General features: G+C 36.6%; 1 protein-coding gene across 9 annotated transcripts in view; it reads right to left on the reverse strand.

The window, feature by feature from the left end:
* Window positions 1–12,084, reverse strand: part of PLD1 (phospholipase D1) — a 248,749-nt gene that overhangs the window by 144,732 nt on the left and 91,933 nt on the right. For all 9 annotated transcript variants that reach the window (XM_071214611.1, XM_071214613.1, XM_058295292.2 and 6 more), the window contains 3 exons: window positions 11,703–11,848; window positions 11,374–11,482; window positions 4,712–4,777 (listed from right to left, as the gene is read on the reverse strand). In XM_071214611.1, coding sequence (XP_071070712.1) covers window positions 4,712–4,777; window positions 11,374–11,482; window positions 11,703–11,848 — 321 coding nt within the window. The remainder of the gene's footprint in view (window positions 1–4,711; window positions 4,778–11,373; window positions 11,483–11,702; window positions 11,849–12,084) is intronic.

Here is a 12,084-nt window from a genome sequence, read left to right on the forward strand (position 1 = left end):
GAGTTAGACATTATCTTTTTACCAATTTACAGACATAAAGATTTTTTTTTTAAAGCAGCCATCAGTAAACTCAGATCTGCCAATGGTCCTTAGACCACGTCAATGAAAGTCTTGATACTACAGCAGTCAAAAAAGGACACTCCATGTCAACAAACTTCTATGGAAAAAAACCCATATGGGTTACATGTAAAAGTAGTTATACAGGTATGGGAGAGGTAGGGTGACCACTTTCTAGCTGACATGACATCTCAGAGGAAGTGGCATTTGATCTGGGTCCTGTAAATGAGATTAACAAAATGAAAACGACAGCACAAGAGTTTTCTTTGAAGTTATATATTTCACTGGAAATATCTAATATGAACCTTGTAAGAAAAAATTACAAATATCTCAGAGCTGTCAGTCCTTGTGAGGTTCAATTAAATGCTTGCATTTCTTTCTTTTGTATAGACTGTAGAAAGCAGGTCTTTAAAATTCAAAAGGATATAAATATTCTTTAAAACCTCAAATCAAACATTTCCTCATATAGTCTATATTTTTATAAGGATTTTGAAAGTCAACATCTTCAAATTTCATTTCTTGTATAAAACTTGGTGATTCAGCACCATCAATTTTTAAAATCTGATTTGTGGGGCTGCTTTCCAATTGGAAAACAGTCATGCATGGGTTATTAGAAATCACAGTGCAGACTGTCAACCATGGAATCCAAAACATTTAAAAATCCTAGACCATAACTTTTCATTTTTATCTCTAGGGAGCAGAAAATGTCAATTCTAGTATTCATTTTAAGAAACTATGCATGGGTATAACTAATTTATGCAAAGCCACAGAACAATTGAATGGAAGACTAGGAAATGAAAAGCAAAAATCAAGAAACCATTTATCTAATACTTGGGTATTTTTTTACTCATATAACTCAGCATCAAATAGTTAACACCAGAAATAGTTTCTGAAATAATTCAGAAATCATAACTTTACATTATCATAACAAAATTGCTAAGTGTAAAGTTTACCTAAATAAAAATTATTCATTAGTAATGCAGAAAATTAAAAGCTGTGCATCAACATGAAATTTAAATTTATCCTAAAGGTTTAGTAAAGTGTGACTAATGGAGGTTCCAGGGAGAAAATATTATTAAATGGCAGGGGGGTGGGCTTCTGGAAATAAGTGTTTTCTAATACAGATTTATCACATTAAAAGTAAATGTTTCAAAGTCAACTTAGAAGCAAACATTTAATAAAATTTGAAATTTAACAATAATTATGCTTTCCCAAATCTCAGTGCATTCAGTGATAAGAAGTTGCATTCTCCACTTGGGCAGGTGATTCTCAGTAATAAGAATTTAAAATCAATTTAGCCTGATAATATTCCTCTTGAGTAATATATTAATATACTAATTAATACATCAATACTTTTTTTTGGCAAAGGAACTCATGAAAAACACAATTAAATAATGTTCTTCACACTAGGAGAGTGGTCTCAAGGCAAAAATTCAGATATGACTTACCAATTTGGATAGTGAAAAAGTTAGGGAGACGGAGAAACAAAAAGAGTTCCTACTCGAAGGGAAAAGGGACAAACCCTAGGGGTAACAACAAACTCTGGGAATTACTTGGCAGCCCCATACACACTGTCCTCCCCACCACTCTTTGTACTATAAGGGGAAGGCGATGTTCAGAGGCCCCCAATATTGCTCAGATAGCAAAAATTCAAGCTTGTGGCCAAGTGAGAAATTCTCAGAAGCAAGGAAGAGGAGAGCATTGGGTTGGTTCAAAATCTTGTAGTGAGGGTGGGAGTTAGGCTCAGCTACCCCAAGAAAGGCTGCCTTCCAGGTAAAACATATAACACAGCTCCAGGGAAGAGAAGCTATCTAATCTGTGGGGACTAGGCTTCCTCCAGCTCTAAGACTCAATGATAAGATGATAGCATATCCCTTAATTTGCAGATGCAGCTGTTCAGATAAGTATAGCTCTTCTCAGTTGGCACAAAGAAAATGAGTGCATTTTTATTCTTTACCCACTCTTCCCCTCAAAGGTAAAGTTATTCATTCTATAAAACAAGGGAGAGGTGAACTCAACATTATTGATCTGTGGGATATTTGATTCAAGATTTTGAGCTAATCTCAGTCTTGGAGATAAGGAATCTATGATACAGGAATTAAATGATTTACTAGGAGTTAGGGATATGATCCTAACAGCTGAGGGCCTACTCTTGGAAACTGTGCATTTTGTTCTATTTCTAGATTTTAATCTTCAATAAGAAAAAGTAGATTTACTGCTCCTAATTCCACCTCTTTCAATTCCTTGATAAGCATTTTCATTATTCATTAAAATGCCCAGGTTAGTGGGTTAGGGATTGCAGCCAACACTAACACAATTTCAGAAAACAAAAAGAATTCCTATTTGAGATTTTATAGATTATTGTACACATTGAGTTAGATATTGATTTTATTAATTAATTTATTTATTTAACATATGTGTGCCCAGAGGAGAGCAAATGAGTAAAGAAACCTGAATGAATTGTCAATAATCTCTTAGAGCACTCTGATTCTGAATCCATTAAAACACTAGAATGCTTTGTTTTGCAGAACCAGAAGGAAGAAAAAAGCAATACAAACAAAGGAAGTCTTCGTAATCCTGGATGAAAAGGTGATTGAATACAAACCCAACCAATGACTATATAAAAGTAAGAGGAAAGACCTTTCCAAGTCCAATTCCAAAAGCCATTTAAGAAAACCAAAGGACTTATGCTTTGAAGCCTAAAACCAATTCCTTTGGGATAAATCCTATTACACAAATACCATGATAATAAATCTGTCTCCACATTTTAAAGTGTTCCAACTTTACCAAGACATGTGTAAGCTGGCCATAACAGTCTAGTTTAGCAGAGCTTCTCAAAAGAATCGGCTCGGCTATTTGTTAAAAGTACAGATTCCAAATACGAATCTGAAAGGTCCTATTGAAGTTAGGCACATGATCCTGTCTGATACCTTGACCTAGGATCCATGACCTATTGGCTTAAGGATCCCAATTAATTTAGTTTTACTTTGCACATACAAAAGTATGGATTAATTATATGTACATAAATAAAAATAACTTTTAATATACTCTTTTTTGAAAACAAGAATTCAGCCGTTGGGGGAAAAACTCTAAATAGCTATTAAAAATGAGGAGGAAGATATATTCAATCAGTTGCTAATTAGGATATCCATCCCAAAGGAAATATTTACAAGGCAATGTAGAATTTCAAAATATAATATGGTTCAGCATTGGAAAGCTTTTTATGATGGAAAAAATGATTTAAAGTAGCATTTAAAAATGTAAACATTTATTGGACCAACATTAGAATCCAAAATATAACAGTGTATGTAGAAAGCATAAGACTGAACTCACCAAGTACTGTTGTAAAGTCAAAAGAAATATGAAAGTACAGTCACAGGCAGGCAGAAAAGTAAAAGAATTGGGAAGTTATTTTATACTGGTACTTCACACATTTCAATAATTCTCAATTAAAGAGAACAGTGTGTCTGATTCAGAGAGTACAACAGGGAACAGCATTGCAGAATGGCTACGTGTATTTTTTTAATAACAGCAATAGGATCTTTATTCATTATATCCTTTCAACAGTGTGTGTTCCTGAGTCCCAGAAGGGAAGAAACTCTTCCCATTATCCTTCTCTTGAGATCCTCTGGTTGAACCAAAATTGCTGGTTTCCCTGAGAAAATTGCTCTCCAGGGGTTATCAAGCCATTAAGTTCCTTCACAGCCATTGAATCTCACAGTGAAGGGTGCTGCAGAAGGTGGACAGTGACCTGGATCCTGGCCAGCTGTGTGCAAAGGAGACCAGCTGGATGCATGCCCCAGCCTCCAAAAACGACAGGCTGGCAGGCACAAAGTAACTCAGCAGTCAAGGCCCTCTGACTTCCTCTCCTAAATGCACAGAGGGCTCCCCGCTGACTGCTTGTGCGTCTGTATGATGGCCTTCTCTTATCAAGAGGCCAAAGGCTAACTGTGCTTACTGTAGTTTGGCACAGAGATCATATATGTACATACAACCTGTCCCTCCCCCCCCCCCCCACAGACACAAAATATAATAATCTAGCTCATTTTCTGACACTTTAAAGCCCATGCCCTCCTGTTACCTGCCAGCTGCTTGGCTCTCCAGCCTAATCCCTGCAGCTGCCGCTAAGTGCCACCACCTTACTCCTCTTCTCTCTGATTTCCCAAGAGTTTTTTCTCTAACTTTTCCCATGCTTCTCACTTTCACATGAAAAACAGCTCTTTTATAGTATCACAGGCCAATCAGATGGCAATCACGATATACTTTGTATAATCTTTGGGTATTCAACTCTGTTCAACTGTTTTCAACACTTGTTACTCAAATTTTTTTTCTTCAGCACTAGAAATGCTTTTTGGCATTATTCTGGATGCCTGAGGAGAGAATAAGGTTGATTTCTAGATAATCTAGCCTGTAGTATCATTTCAAACTCATTTAAATAATATATTCATTTATATTCAATATTTTATAAATAGCATCATATGACCATAAAATGAATCCTTGTTATAAAATCAATTCCATATTCATTTAATTTAAACTAAAGGAAAAATGCAGACATGGATACAAACACTTGTGTTAATAAATTGATCCAAATATTAGTTTACAATTGACTACTTCACAAAATACTTCAAAATTTAAATCACTGAATAGTACTTACTGTTGCATGATAGTTTCTATACATGGGCATTTTTAGTAACTTTGTCAAGTAATCTTCCAGTTGTTTCTGTAATGCAAACATAAGAGTTAACACAGTCATACTTAAAGAAAAATTTAAACAGCAACAAAGCTGTGATCATTATGTCATCCTCATTTTTTCAAGTTTTGCAGTTGTTTATGATTATTATCACTAGGCAGGGAATGAGGAATATCATTAAGGCATTATTTCCATAGTTCTCTTAGACCGTTATTTAAATCCCTTGTTGCTATTTACCTTTCCACATGCTTAGGTCTTCAATAAACTGCTTAAAGACAAGTCTGGAGCTTTATATTTTTCTTTATCCTCCATGACTACTAGCACAGGGTTCTTGTATAGTAGGTACTTTTTTTTTTAGATTTATTTTTTATTTATTTCTCTCCCCTTCCCCACCCCCCACCCCCAGTTGTCTGCTCTCTGTGTCCAGTCACTGTGCGTTCTTTTGTGACCGTTTCCATCCTTATCAGCTGCACCAGGAATCTGTGTTTCCTTTTTGCTGCGTCATCTTGTTGTGTCAGCTCTCCGTGCGTGCAGCACCATTCCTGGGCAAGCTGCACTTTCTTTTGCACTGGGTGGCTTTCCTTACGGGGCGCACTCCTTGTGGGTGGGGCTCCCCTATGCGGGGGACACCCCTGCGTGGCATGGCACTCCTTGCACACATCAGCACTGTGCATGGGCCAGCTCCACATGGGTCAAGGAGGCCCAGGGTTTGTTCTGTGGACCTCCCATGTGGTAGGCAGATGCCCTAACCATGGGCCAAGTCCACGTCCCTATGTAGTATATTTTTAAAACAGGTTTTGATTTTACTGAGAACCAGTATTTCCTCAGTTCTCACACTGAATTTACTGGGAGATATGCTACAAATTTATTAACAGCTTTTCAGGGGAAAAAAAAGGGAGCAGGGATGAAAATGAAGAGAAAGACTTTCTTCAGAAGATATTCCCTAATTTCTAGTATGTTAAAAATGTGTTTCCTAAGCTTGAGGCAGTAGAGTTGTACATGCCAAACACATTAAACTTACTTCAAAATAAAATATCTTTTTGATGGATCATTAAGGGTTAATGAACATAGATTACCATTTTCAGCTGGACTCACATATGCACAGAGTGATACCAAACTAGAATTTTACTATCTAGATATATGGGAAAATATTGCTAAAGTTCTCTTATGCAAGACGATGACTACAAAGGAGAAATCAAAACCTCCCCCAACCGCCCCTACCCCCCCAGAGGAAAGAGAAAATTTCACCCTCTAATGGGAGGCAGGAGGTAAGCCAATGGCACCTAAGGAATGTAGCAAGCCAGCACAAAAATGCTACTGACACTGGAAGAAAGCATAGCCTCAATGACACCTTGACTTGACTTCTGGACTCTGAAACTAAGTGGTGGGACTGGAAGAATTTTCCACAGACTAGCTTCTGGCTCCACCCACTCAAGCCTTTCTCCTCCTGCTCTTCACAAGTACTTGTCATGCTGGAATCTCTAGAAATTTCAGGATATGAGGTCACCACAAGAGTTAGCAGAGTGGGAGATGACTGTGTGAACTGCACCAATTATCTGGACCCAGGTCCAGGATGAAGATAAGGCAAAAGCAAAGGAGACAGACACAAAAGAGAAGCCAGTGGAACAGCTAGCAGCTGGGAGTCAATGGACTCTGGAAGAGGAAGGAGACGATACCACCATGTAACTTGTCATGTGATGGCCAGCCAGAAGATACTGACCCCGAGAGGAAGCCAGTCTTCTAGCCACTGAAACCAGACATTTATGTCATGAGTTTTGAAGGACGGTGAAGGAACTAATCTGGATGCCTCTGGAACTCAATGTGAGTAGTGTTTTGACTGGATGTAACATTCAAGAAAAGATTATATATTGTTAGAGTTTCCAAAGCTATTACACAATATAATTGATTCAAGATTGTATCTTTAAAAGCTTATCTCCTTATTACTAATGGAACAGATCATATGATAACAATGGCGTTGAATTCCTTTTCCAAACAGCAGGCAGAATCTAATCACAGAAAACAGAATTGCCACTTTACTGCTACAGGGTTGGTTTATTTTTCAAGGTCATTTTACCCTTATTGAATTCTCTTGAAATTGTAAGCAAACAGTGCCTAGATTTTGCTGAGAGCTCCAACTTTGGAAGTGTATCAAGCCATATTGGAAAGCTGCTTTTTATTCTGCTTCTCTGAAGTCAAGATCATATAATGGAATGGAGAACTCCTTCAGTGGCCTCCAGAGAAGCTGGGAAGTACTCCTTCTACATTTGCCAGTTGCCAGAAAGCAAAGGAACTGACAAATTGACCTCTGGTTCTTTTCAAACCATGTGATTCTAGAATTTCTATTAGAAACCCTGTGCGAACTGGACAGCTCAGAAGTCAATGAGGAAATCTCAACCAATTTGCTATTTGCATTGCCTTTCCCAGTACAAGCCATTTAGCCAGTGTTATGAAAAGGCTTCTTATCTGTAAAGTGAGTGAATAATGATTATGTGAACTTCAGGGCTACAAATAATTTGTGATAGATAATGCTAAACAGATTAAAGGTGCAGTGAAAACATTGGCATCAAGCAAGCCAATTTATGGTGTCATCAGTTAGGCAATGAAATTTGATAGAGCTAAGGGGAATACTGTTAGCTTACTTTCAAATCTCTCATAATTGCAATTCGTAGTTCTCAAAGTGTGTCCCCAGGACCAGCAGTGGAATCACAGGATGTAAGAAATGCAAATTCTTAGGACTCACCCCAGACCTACTAATTCAGGTGTGGCCTCTACTGGTGTGGCAGCAATCTGGGTATCAATAAGTTTTCCAAGGATACCAATCCATGTTTAAGTTGGAGATTCACTGCTCAAAAGGAGAAGTTGGCAAACTTCTGCAGAGGGCCAGATAGTAAATATTACTGGCTTTGTGACCATGTGGTCTCTGTCTCAACTACTCAACACTGCTGTTTTTGCCTGAAAGCATCCATAGACAATACATCAACTATTGGGCAAGGCTGCATTGCAGTAAATCCTTATTCACAAACACAGGAAGCTGGATTTGGCCAGTGGGATCTACTTGCCAACGCCTATGCTAAACTGCCTCTCACCTATTTTAGATTGATTGGATTGTTTTCTGTGAGTTGGTTTGAAAGCCTGTGTCCACTTGTGATATTCCTAACAGATTCTCTTCAGTTAAAATATATGTCTATTCCTGAGAGCAAATTGAAAACACGACTTCTGATTATTTAAATTTGTGAGGCATTAATGTGTAAATGGAAGAGGAGGCACTTACCAAAAAAATTATTATTCTATTAATATTTGGACATGCTAACACATAATAAGTAAAATATCACCTCAGCTTTTAGTAAAGATTTCAGAACATTTATCGCATGTAATAATACTTGTGATACCGTAAATGAACTTTTACATCTTCTTTAAGCACAGATTTAAACATCTAAAAAATGAATGACATTGATCATTTGAGAAATGAGGCTTTAGAGGCAGCCTTAACACACACCACTCAGCACTGGAGATAGTCCTGGTCACAGAGATGCTTTATGTCCCATAATTTGAACTTAGAGAATGCATCAGTCAAAGATCTAATGAGTTATGCAATCTCAGGTGACTCACTTTACAACATTCAAAACAGGTCCTTTCTGATTTTCTGGTACATTTATTCTGGTAAATCTCATCTCTCAAATGCTCTTTTAGCACAATGCTTTGAATTGGTGCCACGATGGATGGATTTCTTTTCCTCCCTTCTGTCATGATCAATTTTCTTATTTTTAAATCTCATCAGATGCCACAAAGGAGCAGGAAGCAAAATCGAGATGACTCAAAATATTTTCAGTTTATTCTCCCATAGGCTTTTGGAATGGAGTCTGATAGAGTCTCTGGCTTTCCCAGCCAAGGCAATTTGGCCAAGTCAACTGTCCTCACTCATCTCTTTTGGGCTGTGATCCTGCTTGCCAAACATGGAAACATGTAGACAGCTCAAAATTTTTTAGTACGAGGAAGTTTTCTTAAATGGAATTCCCTATTTTCAAAACCCTTTAGCATGATTTAATAATATAACATGTAAAACTTAATAATATACTGTAAATATATGTCTCTCTACCTGTAACATATTATAAATGTAAAATTTTTATTGCCTTCCATTTCTTAAAATGAATGAAAGTCAATAGGGCATGTTTTTAGTACAGCTAGGGAACTTAATGATAAAATAAAATTATTTCCTACTCTTCTCTAATTGTATAGAGCTCATAATTTATATCAAATAAATTTTGGATATCTTATAACACTGGCAGTCTTTATTAAGAACAGAGCCACTCTAAATATTTGCTGAGATACTGAGTGAAAGAATGGATCGACAAATAATCCAATCAGTGAATCAGAGGTTGAATTTAGGAGAATTTCTTTTTTCAGGAACATTAATTAGAAGTGTACTTTAACAAAAAATTTTCATTAAATTGTACTAAAATAATTGTCCTGTGTCCATATATGGAAAACTATATATTAATTTATTTTATATATCCTTTTCTTTGTTTGATGTAGCTACTTTATTTTATATCTATTAAATTACTGTAAAAGTCTGATTGTTTATAATGAAATCTCTATAGGCACCAGAACCACCAAAAGAAATTTGCTCCATTCCTATTGCATTGAAAATTTAAAAGTTGTTATTTTTAGATAATTTCTAATTTTGTTCTTGTTGTCATTCCTGGATTGATTATGCTTTTCTCATTTTAAAAATGAGCTTTTATGTCTTACTTGCCTGATTTTGCATTTTAAAATTGACTTGGAAAATGTAAAATCCTTGGAGATATCAATCTTTTTTCTTTACCCATTCATGCAACAAAAACTCTGATAGCCTTGTAGATTAAGTGTGGCATACAGAACAGATGACAAAGGGCAAGTAAGACAGAATGTGTGTTCTAGCATTGGAGAAAATGAAGAAGACCGGCAATCACAATACAGTGTGACAAGTCTGTGAGAAATACATGTTTTGAGTTCTACAGGGGTACATGTATGACCTCCTAGCTCAGCCCAGGAGATGGTCAAGGAAGGGATCCTTTTAGCAGCACACCTAAAGCCATCCCTAGAGGTTGACACGTGACTAAGCAAGGGAGCATATTCCAGGCAGAGAAGCCTTGCAAAGGTGCTGAGTTATTAAAATATTGCAAATCACTTTCACAGATTTCTGATGCACGTGTAAATGCAACAATACCTGAGGAAGAATTCTTGGCAATATGTATCAGTATTTAAAATGTATTGATTACTTGCTAGCATTGCTTTATGGAGTGGTTTGGAGTTTTAATGGAGTTTTTATACTACAGATATTCTTGTACATGTATACTAGTGTATGTGTACAAATTTATCCATGCTGTCCCTATTAATAGCAAAGGATTGTAAACCACCTAAATCTCCATCAGTGCTTAAATAAAATATCATATACCCATAGGGTGGAAATCATACTATAATACAATGAGAAGGAAAAATTTCAAGATATGATGTTAAGTGAAAAAACTATTTTAGTAGATGAGTGTGTGTGGTATGCTATATCTCATGTAAAGAGGAAAAATTAAAATGAGCATTTGTCATTTGTTTTTTTCCTATAAATTCATAAAGTTATCTGAAAGTATACATAGGAGGTTAATGCTTATGTCAATGTGTGTGTATGGTGTCAGTTTTTAGAGTCTGGAAACTGGGTTTTTGAGGTGAAGGGTGGGAGGGAGATTTTTTTTTTTATTGTATAACTAAAACAACACTTTTACAACGGAAAACTTCAAACATATGAGAGAGGGAGAGAAGGCTAAGCTCCTATATTCTGAATCCAAACTTCTAAAGTAATCAACAAATTTTTTCAAGACAACCTCTACTCATTTCTCTCTATCCCAGAGTCGATTATTTTGAAGCAAATCTCAGACATCTCATAATTTTACAAAAAAAAATTTTGATTATGAGTACAATATCATTGTTATACCTAAAAATAAAAATAGTTCCTTAAATTAAAACAAAATCCCCTCCAGAACATGAGTGTTTTAGATGGCAAAACAGCACCGACACTTACACATTAGTTTTCAAGTAAAGAAGTTCATCTTCTACCCTAAGCAGCACCTATCACTAAAGCAGAGCGGGCAAAGTTCTCTTCCCAAGACTTCCATCTCCAGTTGTACATGCCTCTACTCTCTCCTACACTTCTCAGACCCCACCTGCCCCGTCTACAGTTTAGGAATGAGATTGTTACATATACATAGGACGAGCTACCACAAATAGGAAGGTAAATATAGGGAAATAAATGCTGTTAAAAGAATAGATTTCAAAACCCACAATGATGAGCCAATCTTTGACTCGCAGCAAGCTCAAAGGGGTCCTGTAGGGAGGGCAGCTTCCTCATAACGGAACTCCTAACAAAGAGAATGCCTCCTCTCCTGGGAAAACACAGCCTCCCCAGGCTCAGAAATGCAGCCTCCTTGGGGTTAGAAGGGGAAGCCTAAACTCTTCCCAGAGAAGCCAAGCCAGCCCGGGAAACAGGTCAGTGCATGAGGAAAGTTGAAGCTAGAGCCACCTCATTCCTGGGCAGCTGCTGTGTTTCTATTAAAATAGCACGGCAAAATTGTGTTTGAACAGTAGAATAAAGGGCTTACCCTTCTACCAAAGAATTGCTCTTCTTTAATCATGTTTTCAGATGAACGGGGCAAACTTGGCATCTCTCGAGGCTCCTCTCGTCTGACATTTTGTCTTCTGAATGTGTGTCTGAAACACACACGCACAAACACAATGAACATTTAGTAGCCTATTCTTGGACCATGATTCTCCTGATATTGCTTTCATGAGATAGCTTATTTTCAGCTGAGTCTATTTATTTTAAAATATTTACCAACAATTGACAAGTTAACCTGCAATATGAATGAAATACTCTTTCCCCCCACCTCATATACTGAAAACACTTTATAATTAATTCCAAAACGGTTACCTTCTGGTGGGAATGGGGATTCGGATAAAGGCTTTGTATTTAAGGAGTTCTCTGTGAAATTCTTCGAAGTGCTTGAATTTCCTCTTAACATGCCATTTAAATTCCCCATGTGTTAATTCAATAGTGTAAAGATTTATACTTGTTACCTACAGTCATGAATAGAAATGGTTAGTATTTTAGATAAGAAAAATTCCAAAAGTTCTCAATGATCAATAGCTAATTAACAGGTAACATGGAAGTATCCCTAAATCTAGTCTACTTAGTTTGTGTAAGTACAGAAGCAAATTTGGAAAATAAATTCTGATTTTTAATCCCTAATTTAAAAAAGAACTCTTAAATATTTGTTTTATAGTCTAAGTAAGACAAACTTTGAATCATGCCA

Source organism: Dasypus novemcinctus, chromosome 4 (genome assembly GCF_030445035.2).
Source record: "Dasypus novemcinctus isolate mDasNov1 chromosome 4, mDasNov1.1.hap2, whole genome shotgun sequence".
Classification (NCBI taxonomy): Eukaryota; Metazoa; Chordata; class Mammalia; order Cingulata; family Dasypodidae; genus Dasypus; species Dasypus novemcinctus.